General features: G+C 44.2%; 1 protein-coding gene across 1 annotated transcript in view; it reads left to right on the top strand.

Annotated features, from left to right (window-relative positions):
- LOC138302180 (olfactory protein-like) overlaps positions 1 to 8,400 on the top strand; it is a 38,104-nt gene extending 29,704 nt beyond the window's left edge. Inside the window, exons 6-7 of the mRNA XM_069242528.1 lie at positions 6,703 to 6,728; positions 8,222 to 8,400. Of these exons, the coding sequence (XP_069098629.1) occupies positions 6,703 to 6,728 (26 nt within the window). The 3' untranslated portion in view covers positions 8,222 to 8,400. The remainder of the gene's footprint in view (positions 1 to 6,702; positions 6,729 to 8,221) is intronic.
- Positions 8,401 to 25,990: the final 17,590 nt, after the last annotated feature.

Raw genomic sequence — 25,990 nt, 5'->3', positions numbered from 1 at the left:
CAAGGGTTCCCCTTAGAGGTAAGATCGTGGCAAAAAGAGGTAATTCTAATGCTCTATTTTGTGGTAGTGTGGTCGAGCAGTAGGCTTATCAGAGGGTAGTGTTAAGCATTTGTTGTACATACACACAGGCAATAAATGAGGAACTGTAGGAAGTTGGCTCTGTATGTACTATTTCAAAGTAAGAAATAGCATGCACAGAGTCTAAGGGTTCCCCTTAGAGGTAAGATAGTGGCAAAAAGAAATAATTCTAATGCTCTATTTTGTGGTCGAGCAGTAGGCTTATCACAGGGTAGTGCTAAGCATTTGTTGTACACACACAGGCAATAAATGAGGAACACACACTCAAGGACAATTCCAGGCCAATAAGTTTTTTATAGAAAAATATATTTTCTTAGTTTATTTTAAGAACCACAGGTTCATGATTTACAATCAATACTTCAAATGAAAGGTACTTTACTTAGGTATCATAGGAACTTTGAATCAGCAAAATAGCACATATAGTTTTGGCAAAAATGGCAATAAGCTATTTTAAAACTGGACAGTGCAAATTTCAACTGTTCCTGGTGGGGGAAAGTATTTGTTAGTTTTGCAGGTAAGTAAACCTCCTACAGGGTTCAAAGTTGGGTCCAAGGTAGCCCACCGTTGGGGGTTCAGAGCAACCCCAAAGTTACCCCACCAGCAGCTCAGGGCCGGTCAGGTGCAGAGGTCAAGTTGGTGCCCAAAATGCTTAGGCTTCAATGGAGAAGGGGGTGCCCCGGTTCCAGTCTGCCAGCAGGTAAGTACCCGTGAATTCGGAGGGCAGACCAGGGGGGTTTTGGAGGGCACCGGGGGGGGGCACAAATCAGCACAGAAAGCACACCCTCATCGGCACGGGGGCGGATGGGTGCAGTGTGCACACAGGCGTCGGGTTCGCAATAGGTTTCAATGGGAGACCCTGGGGTCTCTTCAGCGAAGCAGGCAGGCAAGGGGGGGTGGCTCGGGGTAGCCACCGCAAGGGAGAGGGACACCTGGGGGTCTCTTCTGCACTGGAGGTCGGATCCTTCAGGTCCTGGGGCTGCGGGTGCAGTGTCTTTACCAGGCGTCGGGTTCTTTAAAGCAGGCAGTCGCGGTCAGGGGGAGCCTCTGGATTCCGTCTGCAGGCGTCGCTGGGGGGGACTCAGGGGGGTCAACTCTGGCTACTCACAGGGTCATGGTTGCCGGGGAGTCCTCCCTGTAGTGTTGGTTCTCCACAGGTCGAGCAGGGGGCGTCGGGTGCAGAGTGGAAAGTCTCACGCTTCCGGCGGGAAACGTGTGGTCTTTAAAAGTTGCTTCTTTGTTGCAAAGTCGCAGTTTCTTTGATGCAGGGCCGCTGTCCTCTGGAGTTCTTGGTCCTTTTAGATGCAGGTTAGTCCTCTGAGGCTTCAGAGGTCGCTGGACCCTGGGGGACGCGTCGCTGTTGCAGTTTATCTCGAAGCGAGGAGGCAGGCCGGTAGGGCTGGGGCTAAAGCAGTTGGTGTCTCCGTCTTCTCTGCAGGGCTTCAGGTCAGCAGTCCTTCTTCGTCTTCAGGTTGCAGGAATCTAGTTTCCTAGGTTCTTGGGAGCCCCCAAATACTCAATTTAGGGGTGTGTTTAGGTCTGGGAGGGCAGTAGCCAATGGCTACTGTCCTTGAGGGTGGCTACACCCTCTTTGTGCCTCCTCCCTGAGGGGAGGGGGGCACATCCCTAATCCTATTGGGGGAATCCTCCAAAATCAAGATGGAGGATTTCTAAAGGCAGGGGTCACCTCAGCTCAGGACACCTTAGGGGCTGTCCTGACTGGTGGGTGACTCCTCCTTGTTATTCTCATTATCTCCCCTGGACTTGCCGCAACAAGTGGGGGCTGTGTCCAGGGGGGCGGGCGTCTCCACTAGCTGGAGTGCCCTGGGGCATTGTAACATGAAGCCTGAGCCTTTGAGGCTCACTGCTAGGTGTTACAGTTCCTGCAGGGGGGAGGTGTGAAGCACCTCCACCCAGAGCAGGCTTTTGTTTCTTTCCTCAGAGAGCACAAATGCCCTCACCACATGGGGTCAGAAACTTGTCTCTCAGCAGCAGGCTGGCACAGACCAGTCAGTCCTGCACTGAACAATTGGGTAAAATACAGGGGGCATCTCTAAGATGTGTATATTTTTTTAATAAATCCAACACATCAGTGTGGGTGTATTATTCTGAGAAGCTTGATACCAAACTTCCCAGTATTCAGTGTAGCCATTATGGAGCTGTGTAGTTCGTTTTTGACAAACTCTCAGACCATATACTTAATATGGCCACACTGTACTTACAATGTCTAAGAATAGACTTAGACACTGTAGGGGCATATTGCTCATGCAGCTATGCCCTTACCTGTGGTATAGTGCACCCTGCCTTAGGGCTGTAAGGCCTGCTAGAGGGGTGACATACCTATGCCACAGGCAGTATTTTGTGAGCATGGCATCCTGAGGTGGATGCCATGTCAACTTTGCCTTTTTCTCCCCACCAACACACACTCTCTGCAATGGTAGTGTACATGTGTTAGGTGAGGGGTCCCTTTTGGTGGCACAACATATGCTGCAGCCCTTGGGGACCCTCCCTGGTCACAGGGCCCTTGGTACCACGGGTACCTTTTACAAGGGACTTATCGGTGTGCCAGGGGTGTGCCAATTGTGGGAACAATGGTACATTTTAGGTGAAAGAACACTGGTGCTGGGGCCTGGTTAGCAGGGTCCCAGCACACTTCTCAGTCAAGTCAGCATCAGTATCAGGCAAAAAGTGGGGGGTAACTGCAACAGGGAGCAATTTCCTTACAGCATCTTTTGGGGTGAAGTGATGCGTGCGATAACTGGCATGACTGGCTTGGATCTGCCTTTCTCTCCTGTGGTGGCGTTGCTGGGCATGCAGGATGGGGTGCGGTCGGAGTGGAGACGTCTCGTGGGTGTGTTGCTCTTGTTGGAGAAGAGAAGAGTGGCGGTCTGCTGGGGGAGGGGCAGGGCTCCGCAGAAGGATGATTGGCTGCGGGATGCGGCATTCTGTCAGGAGCAGCTGTCCATCTTCTGGGAGTTGGCTCGGACGCTTTCTCACCCTAGAGACATCTGGGCGCCTTTTTGCTCCTTTATGGAATCCACTGGTTAAAATTGAGAGAATCCTTGCGATGGGTGTGAGGTTACGTGCAGAAATGTTTGGATCGAATATTGCCCCCGCATGTGTGGAAAATGATGCTTGTTGGACGTTCCTGCTGTGTGGATCTGTTCGCCCACCTCCGTCCTTCTGATGTTATCTGCAATTTCACATAAGTGTTCAATACTTTTGCATAATTACACAAAAGCAAATAAGGTGAATTTTGCACAGCCCTACTAATTACTCAGTCACCAAAACATTACGCCTCACTCCCATAATTTGTTTTCCTATACCCTGATACCATTTTAGTTTGCACGTTAAATCCTCATTCATACAATAATTAGCATTCTTAATTGAGAAAAACAAGGAGCTATTTCCTATATATCAATGGTTGAAGGATGGCTCTATGTTACCAGGAAACTAATTTTAATTCCACAATTACGGCTAGCACCATTGTCATTATGAAAAGACAACATAGATTTAAGGCAGCGTTCCTCTAGTAGATCCCAAGGCCTTTTCCCATTTATACAGGAGACTTCTGATTATATAAAACCTGAGATTTAACCATCACGTCATGTACCTTTAAAAGATTTGTCAATGAAGATCCACCAAAGTGTTTGGTAAACTCCTTAAGTACAGCCATTGTTGAAACAGAATAAATCCTAACCTGTTCAGCACGAGTATTGCATATGGAAATTTCTGGACGTTCATACCTATATATCTCATATACTTTTTATGTTTAGATGTACCACTAAAATGGCTTATCTTTAGACCAAAATGCAAAGATTTTAGTTTTTTTCCATATTTATTTTTTATGGTTGGACTCATTTTCAGAGATAACAATATAGGCTTTAAAAGGGTCTGAAATAATCTGCTGTGAAAAAGACAAATAAATTAGGAGCCAATACACAGCCTTGTCTTAACCCATTTTCAATGGACTATTTCCCGAGAGCGAACCTCCTATATCGGTTTCTACCCTTTCCAAATTAGACCTATGTATCGGTTTTAGAATGTACAAAAGAACCTCAAGCTGGGACAAGGGCACTAAAGAGCAGATCTTCATGCAGCTTATGTTGCTTCCTGCAGGGCTATGTGTCATTAAAATGCGAAAACATACTGTGCTCTAAAAGTTTGTTTAGCAGTAAGTGGAGTTGTAAGTGCAGCTGTTGTTGTGACCCAGGCACCATCCATTGGTGACTCCTTTGCCAGATAATCTGTAGATCCCAGTTACACAAGTCATACCTTAGTGTGTGGAAGGGGCTCCACAAGTGCCTGCTCCAGCCTATGCTCTGCTACCCTAGATTTTGCATGTTGTCCCCATGCTTTACGTCCTTTATTCCTACTCGGGCGGGCCTTTTAGTGTGGGTGCTTGGTCTGCTCCCTTTCTGCAGCTATGAAGGCAGATTCGTAAGGCTCACCTGTTCAACTCCATACCTCTCAGGTCTCCTCAGCGGGATGGTATTAGAAGTCACCACACCGACTGTCCCTACATTGTAGCCCACCATATCGTCATCAGAACATTGTGGGACATTAAATCTTCTGGAGGGTGGAAACATCACCCCTATTTATTTTTTTAAACAGAACTTAATTTACCTAAGTAGCCCTCCCCTTATTTGATCATCGATTACCCCTTATGTAGAGCTTATGTGTCTTACTTCCTTCTAACTATGTAACATCCAACAATATAATTCTCCATGATGTAATAGTGGAGTACAATTATTTGCCTCCTCACTTACAAACAACCAATACATCTATGTTTCATAGATTATAAAGCTCCTTTTGACATGCTGGACTGGGAGAATCTATGGCACAAACTAGCTAAATGGAATATTCTATCGAGACTCCTAAGGGCAATACAAATGCTCCACAACAACATGTGCTTCCGGGTAAAATTGAGGCACAGCTCTCACCTATTGAGAGCTATAAAAACAATGCAGGGTGTAAAGCAGGGCTGCATGCTTGCACCCACCTTTTTAATGTGCTCCTCTCTGATTTTTCTTCAGCACCAAATAAGATCAACAGCCATGCCACACAAGTGGGAGGAATCATACTTTCCAACTTACATTATGCTGATGATTTGGTGCTAATCAGTAGAAAGAAAGGTGGGTTTATGAAAACTTTTGGATGTAGCTCTAGCTTATTTTGAGTGTAATGGGATGATAATCAACACAAAAAAGACCAAAAACTAACCATAAACAAAAAAGTGTTGAAACATCATACTTGGCATCTCGGTAGAGATATGCTAGAGTCCGTCAACGAGTATATATACCTATGGGTATTCAATGCCAATGTCAATAGTTTCTCAATGCCAATGGAAGGTTTAGCAACAAACTGGAAGATATCAAAATGAGGGCTACACTCTCACAGCAGGATTGGGAGCTTTGCATAGACAACTGAAGAGCCCACCCCCAATACTGTCTCTATAAGTCACCCGAACAAAGATCTCTCCCACTCAGATTTATGGAGGTGAGGTGGGACAGTATCACTATGGATAAAACAATAACTAAAATTTATAGTATCATCCGTAAACTAACAACATACACGTCTCTTGCCCAGATTACAATGAAATTTGGTATTTTTAAGCAATACCTGGCTCAGCAGGCAGCCTTTGTGAACTGCTGCCACAACCTTGAACTAGCAAGCGTGGAAAAGGCAGGGCCTGATCACCAGCATGATTAACTAAAAGACTTAAGCAGTGTTTGTTGATTTGCGATTAACTCCTGCTCTGCATGATCCCTTTTATGCGTAACCTCACTGATGCAGTTAAAGAACCACTTGCATGATTAGCGCTAGGAGGACACTAGGCACTAAAGCACTTTTTCTATTGAGATTAAGGGGGTTATTACAATTTTGGAGGAGGTGTTAATCCGTCCCAAAAGTGACGGTAAAGTGACGGATATACCACCAGCCGTATTACGAGTCCATTATATCCTATGGAACTCGTAATACGGCTGGTGGTATATCCGTCACTTTACCGTCACTTTTTGGACGGATTAACACCTCCTCCAAAATTGTAATAATCCCCTAACTCTCACTTTGAAGGGCTCTCTTTTGCTTAATGTCACTTTATACTAAATATTATTGTCTATTGAACTCGAAAGCGATCTAGTCAGACCCAAGAATGATCCGCTATTGAATCCTGTGCTGCCTGTAGTGCTCGCATCACGAAGGAGCAGGACACAACTGCGTGTTACTGGTTCCACAATGCGTACTGGCATTGCTATGTTTATAAAGGTATTATGGCCCAGCTTATATGTCTTTGCATTACTTGTATTTCTTGAAAAAAAAAACTGGTAAAGATTTTATCAGTGATCATTGTGGGGTGATATGTGTTTTATATGTTTTACAGAGGTTTTTATTAATCAAGCAAATAAATAATTATTATTCTATGGGTAACTTGCAACACATTACCACACATGCTTCATGTTCGCACCCTCCCTCACAGCCATGCTCAGGAGACTCTTCTCAGTCTCACCCCCTGCACACAGAGCATCCTCTTGGCGGAAATATCCCAGGTACTAACTATGTGTTTGAAAAGTGGAGAGGGTGATAGAGACAGAACACTCCTAACGCTGCTGCTCTTTTTTCTTTCAGTGGACTGTGTCCCTGGAGAGTTTTAGGTAAGTTCATGCTACATGGCAGGTGGCGCTATACTGGATTTCACCTACGAAGCACAAGTAAATAGAAACAGAACACCCAAAGCTCAGGCATTTGATCTGATTCTTAACAAACTAGTAATGATGTATGTAATTGACATTAAAAATTATAGCAGGCATTGATAACAAAGAACTAGCATGTTTAATCAGGACTGATGGTTAGACAGAACTGGCACTGGTAGATGCAACTGTAACAAGCAATGCCCTCTCTTTGCCAGTAACAGCTGGGTAAGTAAATTTATTGAAAGGTATGAACTATAAGCAAGAATAAACAGATCCGTTATGGGTGGGCTCAGTTGCAATGATCATGCAGAAATGGCACAGGTGGGCAGAATTCTCAGAGGCAGAACTGAAAGGTGTGTAGAACTGGTGTAAGTAAAAAATGGTCCGGGTAGGAAGTGCTGGCATAGGTGTTCCCCTGGGTAGGCAGAATTGCCAGGAAAGGGCAGGAATGTAATACGCATATGTGAAATGGGTGAAAGACTTTCCAATTTAAGGACTCTGGTGCCAAAATGGCATTGAAACTGGTAGGATTTCCTCTGAATTAAGGCAGAGATTTCTGGCATGGATTGTGCCTGAACATGAGCACAAGCATACATGACACTACAAAGTAGCAACACAAGGGCAGAGGTGCTGGGTGGAGAAAGGACATGCAAGAATGAATCAATGCAAGTCGAATAGTGCACGCCTAGAACTGTAGCACCCACAGCACCTCTCATGCACCTCCGTCCTGACCTGCAACCCCCACTATTATGAGATCTGGATTTAACAGCCTAAGCGTAACTTCCATGACATTGCTTGGAGACGGGTCCATTTGCCAGTGTACTTGATTTTAAACTCTTGCTGAACTGCTGTGGAGAATAGGTCGGGTCAGTCCATTCGCCTCTCAGAACTGCCAGTTGGTGTCCTCAATCTCTTTTAGTCTGTTGAAACCGGAAAAGGTCCTCTTTGCCTTTTGCTGTTTGTAAGCTAATGCCAAACAACCACTAGCAAGGCCACTTGTTTCAGCTTGCATTTTGTGTCCATACCAGAATATTAAAACACACGGCTACAATAGAAAAAAATACAATTGTTGCTTTCTGTATATGGTGCATATATGAGAGAACGAGTTTAATGTGAGACGTTAGTGTACTTTTGAGATGAAAAATAGTCCCTCCTGTTTGCAATCTCAGCACTCATAAGTGGTGTAATGATGCACCAAACAGGCAATAGCATGGGAGTGAGACAGAAATAATCCTCTTGAAGGAGTCTAGATATATTTTAAAGAATTGGAAACAAAGGTCTGCAGACGCCTGCACTGTCAAAGTAGAACTAAATGCCTGCATGCTGGAATTAGATTCACTAGAAACCATTTCTAATCATATTACATGAATCTCTCCAGCAAATTCACTGAGACACATTGAGATGAGGGGCTTAGCTATGCACATTGCACTAATAACAACGTATTTCTCTTGCAGAGGATATACAAGAGCCAAGACCTTCATCCGCTGAAATGAGTCATCTAGTGTCCACAAAGGCCCTTTCCAAAACACCTTGCTTGCTTTTCCTGATGCTGATAACGTCCAGTATGCACACTTTATTTTAGCATATTTCCTGACGGATATGTCTGCTCTGTGCTCACAATAAATGCATTAAAATCAAATGTGCTACTCTGTGTGTGTGATTCAATAAATGAATGAGTAGTCCTAAATTGCAGCCATGAATTAAGGCACAATAGAAAACATCTCAGATAGATACAGCGGACTGACAGACAAACGAACATTGCTGGAGCTGTGAAATACTCCATTTTCTTCCTAAGTATCACTCTCAACTCAGCACTGCTGAGTCTCCCTGATCCATGTGTGACCAGTTGCTCCAGTTCTGGCTGTTTCTTTTATTTCTGGGACATGTAGTATTGTTTATTACATTGTAAAACTGCACATTCCAAAATGCAAAGAAAAAACTTGCACAGGAGAAGCTCATCATGCCTAGACATGGGAAACTTGGTAGCTATATCAACTGTAAAATGCTCTCTTTTCCTCCTGCCCCTTATGAGAGAAAATACATCTCAGCTCCAGTGATTTATCAAAAGCATAAGGCAAAGCGTGAGAAAGAATAATCATTATTCTTATTATCATGCTGAGGAATTCAGAAAGCACCCTGTGTGATTACTCCGAGGTAGGGAGCCGATGTGCAGTTTTCCAAAAAGCAGACAAGTGGAGTGGGCAATCCTGAGAAGACAGTGATGTGTCCTATCTTAAAAAATGATACAAGCAGGGACGGCATTGGCTTAAATCAGATGCACGAGGGTGAGGGGAGCAGAGGGCCGCTTTTTAAATGAGGTCTTCTGTCCACTGCAGCACATAAGAAGGATCTGACTGCTTTGCTGTAACTACAAATGAACTAAAAATAGAAGCATGATTGTGCTTTCCTTCCACGGGCCAGCATACCACAAAACAGATGGCTGCAGCTCTTCACTCCAAAAGCACTTTGGAATAAATGACCCTATTATGGTAAACTCTGCTATTCCAAGAAAAAAAACAAAAAGTTTTCAAATTTTGCAGATTATATATAGACACAGAAAACAAATAAATAAGTAAAATAGCTTTAAAAAGACAAAACATGCTGCAAAGAGAGAGAAAAGTGATAGTTTTAGGAAGCCCTGCCGATGCACACAGAAATAAAGCTATACAGAGAATACAGAAACACAGAAAGCAAATAAATAATTCCATACAGAAATTAAATAAAGTAGACTGCAAATAGAAAGGAAAGATATTTTTAAAAATAGCTATAAATAGCAAACATACACCGCCTTGCAGTTGCAAACGGAAAGCAAAATAACAAGAGGTTTGCTTTACAGGTGGCACACAAATAAGGTTAGGCTTGCAGAAACACTTGCAGAAAGCAAAGAAAAAAGTGCCTGAAAGACGAACCTACAAGCAAAAAGTGTAGGGCTAAGTAATTGGGTCCTGCTCCATGGGAAGGAACAACACACGAAAAGGAGGTACATTTACAAGAGAATGAGCACATACAAGCAAGCATTTACAAATGACACTTGGAATAACAAATTAAAAGGAATGGGTGTGCTATAAGCTCACATTGTGTATACATCATGTCTCAAAGAGACAGCACATGTGCTGTCGAAGAGCGACTTAAAAATAGGCCCCTTGAGCCAACGGTGATTGTAAAACCCAGCCATATTTTGGGTGCTGTGAGCCCATTACATCCACAGGCCTGAATTTCACTTTACCTGTTGTAATAATTGTAGCTACTGGTCTCCAATTTCCTTACTGTTTCAGTCTTTTCCTCTCTTCTCTTTAACTCCATCCCTTTCTCATGCCCATCCTTCTTTCATACACCCTCCTCTCTCTCCCGTCCTCTGTCTCTCTTTCTTTCCTTTTTCTCACTCTTACTTACTGCCTTCCTTCCATTTTCTCATCTAGCTCCCTTTAAAACGTGTCCTCTCTCTCTCGTCCCCTTTCATCTCTCCATCAATGCACCCTTATCCTCCCTCCTATCTGCGTTCCATCCTTAGGTCCCACAACATCTTCTTAATCTACCTGTTTTATCTCCTTCCTCTCTTACTCTCACAACTTTATCTCGTCATCACTTCACCTTCTTCCATCCTTTCTTCTCTTAATTTGTTCTTTCCCTGATATCCTCACTTCTGCCCTTTTCTCTTATTCTTCCTTATCCCCTCTTGTGCACCTTCATTTGTGTTTTCCTTCCTGTCCATTTTCTTCTCCTTTCTATCCGTCTCATTTTCTTTTTCTTTAATTCCTCTCAACTCTCTTCCCCATTCCTCTTAAATCCTCTATCCTCTCTCCTCTAAAGCCTTTCCACTCTGCCATGAAACTAAATAAAGAGCCAGGCCCCAAGCAGTGTCTGTGTTTAAAGCATTCAGAACACTATCTGTAGCCAGTGAAAGACAAGCTGGGACCCCTCCCGCCTCAGAGCCCTAGTACCATTGAACCAGCAGCACCACTGATAGCTATGCTGCTGGAATTAAGGGGGTGAACAAACGTTTCATCAGGAAACTCTGTCTTCTAGTGATATCATAAATATCTTTCAAGATGACTCTTTTCTTGTTACGCATAATTTTGCCAGCAAACAAAATTACTTTGTGTCGTGCTCTCACACTCCCAGGCAGAAGGTAATCAACCAAAGGAAAAAAATTACCACTTTTAGGAAATGCAGCTTCTAGCTATTCAGTCCCAAGACCCCCACTGCCAACGTGTGACACCAAACTAAAAAGAAACAAGTAGAATATAAAACTGATCTGTGCTCCCAGTGCTCAAACAGCAGATTGAAAAAGATGTATATGATAACATCCAATTAGTTAATACAAAAGAGTCACAGTGTAGTGAGATGCTCTATGCCTTTTTTACAACAGCACAATAACCTTACTTTCTCCAAGAACAATAAAAAACATCTGTGACGTAATCGCAACAAATGTTCCAGTGATAAAAAATAGCAACTGTCCCATCTTATCCAAAAGGAGATTGTTTTCCTCCATTATCTGTAGACCCATACAGCAAGTGTTCAGGCTTGGAAAAGGAACTCCTGCCAGCAGTTCTTTGTAGACTGGGCTTCTGCTATGAAAGTGCCACCTTCTCAAGGGCTTTTACCTTCAGAATCGGAAGTGCAGTTAATATTGTGCTGCCAAAAAAGCCAAAATCAGACCTTCTAAAGCAGACAACTGCTTTCTCTTTCCAATCTTCATCATTCCTCCAAACATTTGGAAAAATTGATTATTACTCAGTAACAACATTTCTCTCTGAACAGTTACTACTAAATACCCACAAGGGAGTAGTCAGAAAAATCAAAATAAAGCACTTTGTACCATGTCCCATATAGCGCTGCATAAGAGGATCAGGCAAACAAACCCAGCGTTCATTCAGGGGATTGCTCCACATGAGGGAAACCTGAAAGTCTTAAATTTCCTTTCTTCCTTCTGTCCACCCCCTTTGATTCTTTCACCCTTTATTCTCTCCATACTTCATTCTGTGCTTTTCTCATTTTGCTTTCCTTCTTTCTTTCCATCAGTTTTGTACATCCATTAATTAATCTGTCTTTTCTGTCCAGCCATCCTTAATTCCCTTCATTGTTCTTTGTCTTTTCCTTCCTTCCCCATATATGCAGACATCCATCCTTCCATCCACATATCCGTCTACCTGTCCGTTCATCCATCCATTCATCCATCCATCCATCCATCAATCAGTCCCTCCATCCATCCATACACATTTTCTTTCCATTTATCACACTATCATTTCTCTCCCTCCATTCCTCCTTCTCTCCATCCAACCATCATTCGTCATTTTCTCTATTCAACCATCTCTTCTTTCTATCTATCCTCCATCTATCCATCCTTCTTTCTTTCATCCATCAATGTGTCCTTTGTTTCTATCCATTCCTCCTTATTTCCATTTGGCTATTATCCAACATTGTCTTCATCCAACCTTTTCTCTATCCATGCTTTCAACCTCCTCTCCATCTCTGCATGAATCCAATCTCTCTATTATCCATCCTCCATAGATAGTTTTCTTCAACCAACCTTCTCTCAATTCATTACTCCACTTTTTTCTCCAAATAATGGTCATCCATCCTTTTCCTCATTTTGTCTTTTCTGCATCCTCTCCATCCATCTCTGTATGCTCTCTATCACCCCCTCTCCTTCCATCCCTCTCTCAACCCATTCTTCTGATCCTTCCTTCTACTGCACAAGATCATGTTTACAAGCTTCTTGGAAATCAGAGTCTCTGAAAAAATTCAAACAAGCCATATGCAACAACATGCAAGTTTCATATCACATGGAGCTGCCCAGTGGCAACTCCCCGTCCACTCAAGTTGCTACAGTATGGGGTAATGACACCCCTAACTACCAAAATTCTAACTTCTACCTCAGGAGATGTATCAAACCAGTTTTGGTCTGTGTGGTGAATAACCTCAGTAGACTTGTGGGCAGAAATGGTGCAGTTGCCCTGGTCCTTGAGGGACTCCCAGTAGCTCCTGAGACGGTCAGTTACAACATTCTGTAGGTTAATATTAGATATGTCACCCAACAGGTATCTTCCCTATATTTATTGTTTCAACCCCTTCCTTTATCAGTTCCCTTGATTCAATAGTTTAGTTTTCTCTCTAACTGCTATAATGATGATTCTCTTACTTTAAAATGCAATTTTATTTGCTAATAAAAAACTGAAGGACATTTACCAAAATTCAACATAATGTAAAATGTAAGTCCTAGTCATAAAACTTATGATCTACACATATCACAACCTTATGAAATGAAGCAATATTAACAATAACATTTCACATGTCTTTTGCTAAGAAATTAACTCCATCTATTGTAGATTGTTTTTTTCTCCAATTCAATAAGTGAGATACATATGTTGCTTCTCCCAATCTGTACAAAACAAAAGCAAATGTTCAGCAGATTTCATATCATGGCAATCACTGTTGTTGAAATCTTCCTCATAAACCGCTATGATAATAATAATAATAACTTTTTATTCGGTATGAAAGAATTCATCCATTACAACAAATAATCAACAATACATTTCTTAATATAGAAGTAAAACCATATAATAAAAACACCCATCAAGAATATAAGCATATAAAACCTCATTCATAGAAAACAATAAGATAGAAAAATTCATTCTAAAAACTCTACATTATTACGCCAAGTAATAGCTCCCTTCAGGAATGATCCCAGGCCCTTCCACACCAATACATCTGAGTCCATTTGCAACCACATAAAAGCATGATGATATTGCATGAAACCCTTGGGCCTTAGGAGAGGTAATAAAAATCGAGTTCTAAACGGTGCATAAAAAACACAAAGCAATGTAAAATGGGACAAGGTCTGTTGGGACACCCCATCACAGGGGCAGTGTCTAATACATTTTTCCCCATACTGACCTAGCGGGAAACACAGATTACTTCTGATGACCCCCAAATGGAAACGGGTTATAAGAGACCTTTCTCTCACATCCTTTATCTCTCAGAGATAGCGCTCAGGACCCACCCACATCTTTAGCATGATGAAATCCCTGATCGATTTTTTCCCTAAAGCCTCCCCCTCCCTCTTGGTCTCCTGGAGTCTCAGAAAATTATCCTTAACCCATTTCTTATCACAACTAGTCAGGCCCTCAGGATAGTCAAACAATTCAGGCCGCTCCAAATCATGAGTCATCTTCCTTATGTGCATCAGCCAGGGAATATTCTTTACATTGTTGCAAGCCAAACAATCCCTTAAGATATCCCTATTAAGAGTGGCATGTTTGTTACTCCAAATTGGGATCCATAGCAGAAGGGGAGCCAACTGGATAGTTTTCTGCACAAACTCAAGCTCCAGTTCCAGATGAAGGCAAAAACCAGGGATATTTTGTCCAACTTCCAATAGCCTTCTACAGAACCAATTTTCTTCCACCGTAAGGGCTCGGGTGCCCCTATACTCCCAAAGTGCCGCACCATATAGCAGGACAGGGAGGCATTTCCGCCTATAGATTTCAAGCAAAGGCTTGGTAGGTTTACTACCTACTCTTACAGCAAAGTCAAAAGTCACACCAACTGTTGCATGAAAAAGCACACCCCTTCTGGCAATACAGGGTTTCCAAGATCCTTTCTCATCAAAAATAACCCCTAAGTATGGAAACTCATGGACCCTACTAATAATTTGATCCTCCACCCTTAGCTCCCCCACCCTGCTCAAGGGTCTTCCACAAACCATAAAATGTGATTTCTTAAAATTGACCTCTAAACCCAAAGCTGACATAAAGGAGGCATAAGCTCTAACTATTTCCCGGAGACCATTCATAGTGCGGGTCATGAGGACCGCGTCATCCACATATGTCAGCACAGGGATATCAGTACCATTCACCCTTGGGACATCCCTACAATGTTCCATCAAAAAATCAGACAACCCATTTGTATATAGAAGGAACAAAGTAGTAGCCAGAACACACCCCTGGCGCACACCCCTTGAAAGCTTAAAAGCCTCTGAGCATTCCCCATTAGGCCCCACCCTCACATTTGCAACCGTCCCAGAATGGAGATATCGGAGCAGCTCTTCAATATTAGGATCCAACCCTAGCTGATTTAACCTCTCCCATAATATAGACCGGTTCACCTTATCAAAGGCACAACTAAGGTCCATAAAAGCAAGATAGAGCGTACCTTTCCTGGCCTGCGTGTATTTACCGATCATCATCAGTAGGTTGAGACATTGTTCTCGCGTACCGAGGCCTTCCCTAAAACCATACTGGTCCCGGCCTAAAATATCATTCCCTATCATCCAGGCCTCCAGACTCCTTAAAATAATCCGTCCCAGAATCTTCACAGAAGAGTCCTGGAGAGAAATAGGGCGATAAGGCTTAGGATCATTTTGGTCGCCCTTTTTAAACACTGGGACAATACATGTCAGTCTCCAAGAGGCAGGAATACCCACAGTAACTGCTGCATTGAGGACATTCAAGAGAATAGGTGCCCATAACTGGGGGTTAGCTTTATGCAAGTCCATAGGGATCGAATCCGGGCCCAGAGCTTTATTACTCGCACTACTCTGTATCGCATCCATAACCTCCTGGAGCGAAAACCTATTTGCTAGGTTGGGAGCCATATCATACTCGTTCTCCCGGTTATTTCTTAGGGGAGTACCCTAAAAAATTAGACAAAAGTGAATTACCCAGGCCTCCGGGGCGATGTTACAGCCAAGGCCCTCAGATGTTTCTGTTCCAAAGGAACCTCTATTTACCACCTTCCAAAACAAGCCAGGATCCTTCAGAGCTATGGCACGCTCTAGCTCTTCCCAGGCTTTATCTTTATGTTTTATCTTGCTGTCCCTCAGGGCCTTTTTGTACTTCATTCTACCTTCTTTTACGAGGACCCAATCTCTAGGATGTTTCTTAGTGGCCATCTTCAGGTTTGCCCTTGCAACATAGCAGGTCTTGTCATACCAACCACATTTACGTTTACTGGGGTGGCTGCCTACTGAAAAAAGACAGTCTCTCACTGCTGCATTTACTACTGTTATTGCATCCATAACAGTTTTAGGATTAGAAGCCTCTGTCAAGAGTGTGTCCATAAATAAATGTAAATTTTTCCCCACCACCCTTCCTACAACTTTTTGGGAATCCACTTGCTTCCACCCAAGCTGCCTACCCTGGTCCTTTATCTCCACTGCTACAGGCCTACCTCGTCCTAATTTACGTAGGGTCCCAGGGAGTTTAAAGGGCACTATAAGGGGATTATGATCACTGAAACACTCCCCTAGCACCTCACCCCCAAACACCAGGTCTTTCATAGGTGGAGACACAAAAATATAGTCAATAGTGGATCCAGATCCTCTTCCCACATAGGTTGGGAGTTGATGAGTGCCTACAGCTTCTAGTTCCTTAATTAGAACCCTGCCTCTGGAGTCCTGCAGACCATCCACTAAATAATCCTCGCAGTCACAGATAAAGGGATTAACCACAGTACTGAGCCTTCCCAACTTAGCACTAAAATCTCCAGAGACAATAGCACAGAATTCTAGCCCCACCTCCTCCATTCTGTATTTCAGAACCTGAAGGACGGAGAACAGGGCCCCAATTTGGCACCCCACATCCCACACAGCGTAATAGAAGTTTACCAGCAAAATATTAAAGTTATTGGAGAAAATTACCCATACCAGGAATATACCTTGGTGATTGCAGTTGATTTGAAAAGCACCCACTATCTTAGAGAGGGAAATTAGGGTAACCAGGCCACCTTTCGAGGGGCCACCAAGAGACTGCACAGCTGAAATTGCAAATCTGTCATACCCGTCCCAAACAGACAACCCCTCCGACCAGGTTTCCTGAAGCATGATCACATCATAGTTAAACTCACACCTAATCCACGCCTGATCAGATAACTTAGCATCATAGCCCGCAATATTCCATGAAATAAGATTACACTGTGGGGGCACCTCTTCCTGTATAGCCAGGGTCTCGGCGCATTGTCAGTCCACCCCTTCCAAGGATAAATTACTGTTGGTGACAGTTCTTCTGCTGGTTGCCTGGAGGCTATTCTGACCCGGGGGGGGTTCCTACCAGAGCCAGGAGACATCCCAGCACTCAATCGCATGTGGTCATAAAAATAACCCAGAGGGACCATACCTATTGTACTAGCTCTAAGAACAGCAGGATGAAAAGAAGAAAGGAGCCTTTGATTCAGGGCTGGATATCTAACATTTATAATAATACAATCTTCATTCCCCACCTTATTTTTGGGCCCGACCCAGCCAATTCTTCTGGCAAACAGAATATCCTTGAAATCCTTACATGAAAAATCGCAGTTCTTACTCAACCAATATCCAACCTTATTTGTGAGTTGGGCCGTTGACTCAGTTACCCCAGGAGCAAGAGCAGGTACATTCGTCAACACCACCACATAGGGGGCACAAGCTGGGGGGAGATCCAGACAGGCCAATGAAGGCCTGGCCGTCGGCGGATTCAAATTATCGTTCCCGTCCAGCTGTTGGCCAACCCCTACAGCTGCCACTGAATCAGGATCAGGCTGCCTACTACAGCTAAGCCTATTGACAGTCCTATCCGCCCTTAATAGAGAAGTCGGTGCAGCAGGAGCAATCTCAACACAAGCGCCCTGACCCCCAAAATTTCCAGGATTAACCAATAGCTGAGATGTTTTTCCCAGAGGCCCCCACGACCCCGCAGCTTCCTCCGGCAGGAACAACTCCTCACTGGGATGGAATCGCCTGGTCGGGGCCACACATCCACCTACACAGTGCCTCCCTTGACTTCCTTGCACAGATATCAGAGAAACTGCCTTTTCTATGGCCGATAATTTCACCACAACAGGGGATAAAACCTCCTGGATCATTTTGCGAAGTTTTGACAATAAAATAGTAACATCACAGCCCAGATGATGGCAAGGTGCAGGGTCACTGCTCGTACCCTTAGGGAGTTCCAAGAGCGATGTTTTCGACTTGGGCATCGATTTCTTTAAGACCTTTTTTTTCCTCGGGGAGGGCTACATTTATCCATGGAGCAGGCCGGGGGAGAAGATAATAAAAGTCTTTTACTTCTTCTGGAGGGGCCTTGGCCACCAGAACCCTCTATTGTCTCTGTTCACTCAGTTTGAGCAGGCTCAGCAGCAGCCATAACAGCAGCTTGGTCTCCCCCCGGATAAGCCGCCTCCACATCCACAACCTCACGAGGACCACTATCCATTGGGGCCTGACGCCAGTCCTCCAGTTCCATGGAGAACCTCCTCTCTGCCAGATCAATCTCCTTCGTTACAACCCCGACAGCTCTTGCGAGGAAGAAATCCAATGTGGTGGTGCCACTTCCCTGTCTACTACCGCCACCACCACCCCCCAATGGACCAGTTATCGGACCTCTTTTCCTGCCTATTTTTACAATAAAAATGTTTCAATAACAAAACAACAAACAAAACAAACTAATAGATAAAAGTTAAAACTATTAAAAACCCACTAAAAAAGCTCCAAAATATACTCCAAATATTAGTAGATATAAATAGTCACACTCCACTGGAGATGAAAGAGGGGTGGCCCAGCCCAGCCTCTGACGGGCGATGACGGGTGCTAGACGGGCCCGCCCTTGGCCCGGGCACCGCCCGCGCGCGTCCCACGGTAGCAGGAGCGCAATATCAGTTTTAAAGGGCCCCTGCCCTAAACACAGATGACGCCGCCTCCTCCACTGGCCAACGCACTTCCCGCGGTAGCGGGAGCGCAATATCAGTTTTAAAGGGCTCCTGCCCTAAACACATATGACGCCGCCTCCTCCACTGGCCAACGTGCTTCCCCGCAATGATAAATGAAAAAATCAATATAGTATGTAGCAATACATTACCTAGAGAGTGATAAAAATAACTGTGAGAAAACAGGGCTGATTGCAGATGCCCCCTAACTTTTTGCCCCCATTTTCCACTTTATGCTGGTGTTTTCCTGACTCTGATGGTGCCCTGGGTACTGCTAACCAGTCCCAGGGCCTGTGTTCTGTATATAATGGATATGCAAATTAGGCTAATTATAATTGGCTATGTTAACCTACCTATAAGTCCCTAGTATATAGTAGGGCATGTAGGTTTAGGGACCACAGCATAGGTGGTGCACACCTAGGTGCACTGCTGAGGTGCCCAGTGTCATTTTAAAAGCAAGCCTGCCAAAGTATATGCAAATTCGACTTTGGAATTAAAGGTACTTCCAAAGTCTTAAACTACCTTATTTTTACATATAAGTCACCCCTAAGGTGTGCCCTATGTGCCCCTAGGGCTGGGTGCCATGTAACTATAAGCAGGGACTTTATAAAAATAGATTTATAAGCCCTGATGAGGTCAAAACAGCCAAATTCGTTTTTCCCTCATTGAAGTAAATGGCCTTCATAGGCTAGAATGGGCAGACTTTATTTTAAATTTTAAAGTCTCCTTAAATGTTACATACCAACAATTTGGTATCAAATTAATTGTTGTAATAAATCCCACAACTTCCAGTTGTGGGATTTAATATAACTTGTTCAGGTAAAAAGTTTAGACTTTACCTAAAAAGTTGCCAATTTCAGCTCTGCATTGTTTTTGCTGCTGTGCTCTGATTGGCCAGCCTGCAGCAGCTTCTGTCAGGCTGCCTTGATGAGGTGTGAAGTGGCCTGGCTTCACACAAAGGAATGTGCTTGGGGGAGAGAATCTCCCCTCAGCAGATGGTGAGGCAGGAAGGGGGAGGGCTGCCAAACTGGTCTTCAAAGGCAGAGAAGGACATCTGGAGCACCCAGCAACACCCCCACATCCTGCAACCCCAGACAACTAGGTGCCCCCTTGATTAGATTAGGAGAGGGCAGGAGAGGGGTGTGTTTATGATTTTTAGCCACACCAGTGGGTGGGCTCAGCCAGATGTAACCTCCAAAAATCTGATTCAGCCACGTTGGATTTTTAGAGACTGTTGCCTTTTGGGATGGATTTTTGCCACACTCCCCAGGAAGTGGTCATCACAGGGGGACGACCCTGTACCTGATTGGAGGACCAGGACCCCCCTGCTTTTCACCCAGGAGCAAGGATAAAACTGGCAGACCTGCCCCCACACCTCAGATCCCTGCCAGATTTCAAGAAGAAAAGAACTAAAGGAGAAGAAGGACTGCCCTGCTGGACCCCTGGCCTGCACCTGGAACTTGCACTCAGAAGGACTGCACCAGTTGCACACTTGGGCTTCACCACAAGAAGGACTTTGCCTGGCTTCAACTGGTTCAAGGAGGGACTCCCTGTTTGCTACAGGTGAAAAATTGCTATCCAGAGTCCCTTGCACCAACTCCTGAAAAAAGAGACCAGTTGACCACCGCCCAGTGGCCAAAAAGGAGTTTGCGGCAGGTGCATTCTGGGAGTTGAAGTCCGCACCCCCCAAGGACCATCACAGAACTTCTGGACCCTTGGGGTGAGCTGTGGACCCCAAAAGAACCTTACAAGAACATCTGGGTGAAGCCCCAGAAGTTTGGAAAAGATTTGAAAATTTTTGTAAAAAAGCTCCAGAGAGGGACCGACCCGCCGCGGAAATTCTAGCCGGCTTGCCTCAACCGCGACCCGGCCTGACTTGGTGGTTCGTCCCGGTAAAGAAAAACCTCCGAAAAAGAGACTAAGGGGGTCATTCTGACCCTGGCGGCCGGTGACCGCCAGGGTCACCGACCACGGGAGCACTGCCAACAGGCTGGCGGTGCTCCCGAGGGCATTCTGACCGCGGCGGTTGAGCCGCGGCCAGAAAGGGTAAACCGGCGGTCTCCCGCCGGTTTACCACTGCCCTTGTGAATCCTCCATGGCTGCGGAGCGCGGGGATTCTGACACCCCCTACCGCCATCCTGTTCCTGGCGGGTCTCCCCTGGGGGCCCCTGCAGTGCCCATGCCCATGGCATGGCATGGGCACTGCAGGGGCCCCCGTAAGAGGGCCCCGCAAAGTATTTCAGTGTCTGCTAAGCAGACACTGAAATACGCGACGGGTGCAACTGCACCCGTCGCACCCCTGCAACTACGCCGGCTCAATTCTAAGCCGGCGTCCTCGTTGCAGGGGCATTTCCTCTGGGCCGGCGGGCGCTCTTTTGGAGAGCGCCCGCCGGCCCAGAGGAAATGTCTGAATGGCCGCCACGGTCTTTTGACCGCGGTGTGGTCATTCAGTGGCGGTACCTTGGCGGACAGCCTCCGCCGTCCGCCAAGGTCAAAATGACCCCCTAAGTCCGAAGGTAAAAAGTTGACCGGGACCTCCGAGCCGTCGTATCCGAGAAGGGCTCCATGGACGTCGGATCAAGATCCAGGTTTACCCCGGTCGAAGGATTTTCATCTCGAAAAAACGACTAAGTCCGAAGGTAAAAGTCTCCACCGAGGAAACCCACATCGCGTATCCGGACAAGGGCTCCAGGAGGTCGGATTCAACTGGCAGGTTCGTCCCGCTGAAGAAAATCTTCAAAATAAAGACTAAGTCAGAAGGTAACTTTTTAACCAAGGCCTCCCGCGACTTGTAGCCGAGCAGGGCTCCATCGCGGTCGGCCTGAAACTTTGACTTTGCCCCGGTCCTGGTGCAACCAGATGACCCGATTGGCGCTTTTTGTTTCTAAGCGCTAGAAAAATAATAATTCTTTAAAAATTCATATCTCCGGTTCCCTTTATCCGATTTTATTCGTTTTTGTGTCATTTTAAAGATAAAAATATAAACTATTTTTATAAATTGGTTTTGGATTATTAAACTGTTTCCTGTGTTTTATTTAATTACTGTTTTGTGATATTTGAATGCTTTACACACTGTCTCCTAAGTTAAGCCTTGACGCTCGTTGCCAAGCTACCAAGGGTTGAGCTGGGATTAATTTACTGAGACCTAACTGTACCTAGGTGGAGGTTAGTGGCTTGTTGCTAGGTGTAGGTACCTATCTGCCCTTACCAATAACCCATTTTCCAACAATAACACATATGTTAAAATACAGAAAACGTACTAAAATATGTCAACCATACTAAAATGAATGTCACCCACTGACAAGAATATAGCAAGCACTGAAAAGAAGACTTATTGAATTTAAAAAAAATGTCATTTTTTGTAGTGACTGATGTGTTAAAACTAATATGACATATGTAGAATAGAAAATGATGTGCTAAAATTAATATAACCTTCAATGAAATTAATAACATGCTACAGTAAATATATTACATTATTAAATTAATATAGTACATGTTGCAAGGAATATAGCACACCTTGAAGTGAAGCTCACAACTACTGGAACTAATATGACTGGTGTTGAAAAGAAAATGACCAATTTTGAAATGATTCTGACTCTTTCAAATGAATACGGCACACTTGGAAATAAATACACAATGTTAGAAATTGAGTCTTTGGTTGACATGGGTGTCTGACATGTAAGAAAAGGGAAGGTTTAACAAGTCAAATTTGCAGTTAAAACTGTGCACACACGGACACTGCAGTGGCAGGTCTGAGACATGATTACAGAGCTACTTATGTGGGTGGCCAACCAGTGCTGCAGGCCCACTAGTAGTATTTGATTTACAGGCCCTGGCACCTCCAGTGCACTTTACTAGGGACTTACTAGTAAATCAAATATGGCAATCATGGATAAGCCAATTACATACACACTTTGTAAAGGAGCACTTGCACTTTAGCACTGGTTAGCAGTGGTGAAGTGCCCAGAGTAACAAAAACAGCAAAATCAGAGTCCAACACACATCAACAACCTGGTGAACAGAGGCAAAAAGTTAAGGGAGACCACGCCAAGGATGAAAAGTCTAAAACACAACATGTTGAAATGAATCAAAGCCATTTTGAAATGAACATGGCATATGTACAAATGAATATAAAGTTGCTGAAATGATTATGACCTCTGTTGATTTGGATATGGACTGCACTAATAGGAAATGACACACCATAAAATTAGTATTCCACGTATATAAATAATATGAGATGCATTAACACTATAAGAAACATTTTAAAATAAATAGCACAATTTCTAACGAATATGATCTATGCTTAAATGTATGTGAAATGCGTAGCGATTTATATGTCTCATTTTGAAATTAATATTATATATATTGAATGGTATTGAATTGCAATTAATATTGTCCTTCTTCAAAGATATATGACATGCTTTAAATAAATATGGCTTCTGCTGATACATCTATAAAGTACGGTGAAATGAATATGACTTGTCTTCAAAACAATAGGCTCTATAGTAACAAGAATTTTACATGTCTTGACATGAAAACAATTTCCACTAAAAAGTACAATGTGACATTTGTTGAGACAAATGTAGCATGCATTTAAATGATCATGATACATTTTGAAGTGAATATAACATACATTGAAATGTATATGACAAGAGTTGAAATGAATATGATGGATGTTGAAATAAATAAAACACCTGATGAAATAAATGTGGCCTGTATTATTGTGAATAAAATGTGCTTTCAAATGAATAGGACAATCTTTGAAGATAATACAAAAGCCTGCGAGATAAATGGTGCATGCAATTAAAATGAATAAGACACATGTTGAAATAAATGTAACCCATGTTTAAATGAATATGACATGCATTGAAATGATGAAGACAGGCTTCAAAATTAATGTGACATATTGAGTTTTGTATTACAAATGTATTACAAATGCTAAATGAATGTGACATTCCCTGAAATGAATATAACACACACTGAAATAAATCTTTTAATAATGCAAAATCTCAATTATACATCTCTGCCAGGTCACAAATGTTTCCATACATTTCTGGCAGTGGTCTGACCACAATAGATTCCAGTTCCCCTTCCATGTTGTCAATAGAACGGATTAACTCAGAAATGAGTCTTCCTGCCCTGCATCAGAGTTGGTATCCCATGCCTCATATTCTGCTGAGGCATTCAGAAGGAGCACGCGTTAGGTGTTGTGGTAAAACCTCCTTTTCTGCCTGGTCACCCCAGATTTTTCTCCTTTTACTGGACCCTTTTACTACACCCTGACAGTGGAGTCTAGCTTAAAAGTAATGTATAGGGAAAAGTAAAAAAGGTGGCTGGGAGTTGGAGTACGTGATTGTGCCAACAATAGTTTATAGACTATAATTACCACCCTCCTGTCCATGCTGTGAGCCAGTAGCCCCACCAATAGCAAAGAGGGGAGTGGTTCTGATTGTGCAGGACCCAAGCACCTGTGAATAATGCGCATAAGTGTATTGTACGTGACAAACTGCCCACTTGGAATCCAATGCACAACAACCAGATCTTGTAATGCCCCAAACATTCTATTCAGAAATAGATCCCCCACCCGTGGCTTCCCTGCCTCTCTCCATTTCAGGTTCTTGACCAGAGTCACCAAGTCTCATACCTCATTAAGAACAGCTGGGGGACATATGAACAAGACCCACTCTTAGCATGCATTTACCGCCACCAACAGGGCAGAGCTATTTTCATCGGTGCAGTGTTAGGCACCCACCATCTTGTGGGCTGGAGAAGCCAGGTCAGAAGATGAGTGCCACCCAGTACATCCTCCACCTCATGCCTTTCAGTGTTAGGGCCTACCCCAAGTCATTTCATGGGCATTTGAAACTCTGCTGCCACCCAGTATAATTCATCATTGGGAGCGCCAAGCCCCCCTCCCAACATATATTGCTGTTTCTCTCATAACACCACCCTTTATCAACGCCTACCCCAGGTAAGGCCTGGTGGTAGATTTAATGGGGATTGCAGATGAAACCTGGAAGTTCCCATGAGAACTGAGAAACTGTGGAGGAAACCAGTGATTATGGGCCTCCTTACGAGTTTGGCAGTCTCTCGACTGCCATGGCAGCTGTGGTGGTCCAACCGCCGTTGGGGTAGTAGTCGGGCCACCTTATTAAAAGTCATGCTGGCCTATGAGCAAAGTCTGCCATGGTTCCACCAGCACTCCCAGGCAGCACAGTCCGCCACAGTCATGAGGCAGCACAAACAGGAAAGCGGAGACAGTGTTTTCCACCGGACACATTAAGAGGTTGCACACCGCCATCTGACAGTGGCGGTCCAACCACCAGGTCTCAGCAGGAAGAAATGGGGACTTTAAAGGGAGACACTCACCTGCATGCAGCCTCACACACCCGCTGCTGCCATGTAGCCCATCATGCATGTCCTGTTGCTGTTGTTGATCATCGAAGGAGCACAAAATCAATGCTGCCGTGGATGCAACCAACTGTAAGTACACTCACCTACCTGTGTTATAACAACAGGTCATTGCGCCGTCATACACATCACATGGGGGTCACGATATGGGCACCAAGTACACGTCTCATTGTGTACACAGCCCAAATCATACATAAAGATAGACACATTCACAGTCTCAATACGTCCCCTTTGGGCAGGTCACACATACTGCACAGCAACACTACACAAAAACACACATCTATAAATCTCAAGCATAGGGATAGCGAAGGCTATGCAACATTGTCTCACACATCACCAACAACACACCAATATCACATATACAAGTATAACTCACATACTCACTGGCATGGACTGTCATCACATTCAGCACACATATGTGTGGATGTGGAATGGAACACAAACAATACTCCCAGTAAACAGCCCTGCAATAGATGCACACATCACCCACATCACAGCACACTGTAAGGACAATGGCATGCAGAACAGACAGAGAGACAAATAGACAAAGAGCACTATGCTAACAATACTTGGCTGGAATCAATTGGTTGGAATCAATTGATCCGTCTAGGAATAAACTTTAAATTATTTATCAAGTGTATGAATTTCCTTATGTTTGGCTTTATGTTTACAAAGTATTAGAGGAACAATTAATATATTAGTGATGTCAGTGCTGAAAAGTAAACTGTTATTGGAATACAAAACGTTATTGTTCACTGTAACCGGACGTCTCCCGACGCCGGTCCCCAAGAGTGTTCGGCGGCTGCAGAAACATACCCCCGGGGCACCCGAGAGGGACTCGGGGGTATGACGTCAGACGCCTTCTGCGTCTGGACAGAAATAGAAAGAAAAGACAGACCCGGAAAAAGAGAAAGGGATGAGACGGAAAGAAACGCTCGGGGAATGCGACCCGGAGAGGAGGAACCACGAACGCCGAGGACCGACAACGAGGAACCCGCAGAAGAGGAGGAGAGCCCAGAGAAAGCGGAAAAGCTCATGGGACCTCCCGCTCCTGTCAAAGAGAAGCAGGGAGACCACCAGAAAGCCGGCCGTGTCCCCGGAGGGGCGTGGCCACTTCAGGTACGTTCGTACCG

The sequence above is a fragment of the Pleurodeles waltl genome, chromosome 6, assembly GCF_031143425.1.
Source record: "Pleurodeles waltl isolate 20211129_DDA chromosome 6, aPleWal1.hap1.20221129, whole genome shotgun sequence".
NCBI classification, from domain to species: Eukaryota; Metazoa; Chordata; class Amphibia; order Caudata; family Salamandridae; genus Pleurodeles; species Pleurodeles waltl.
Note: the sequence above shows the minus strand (reverse complement) of the source record. Positions and strands in the feature narration are given on the sequence as shown.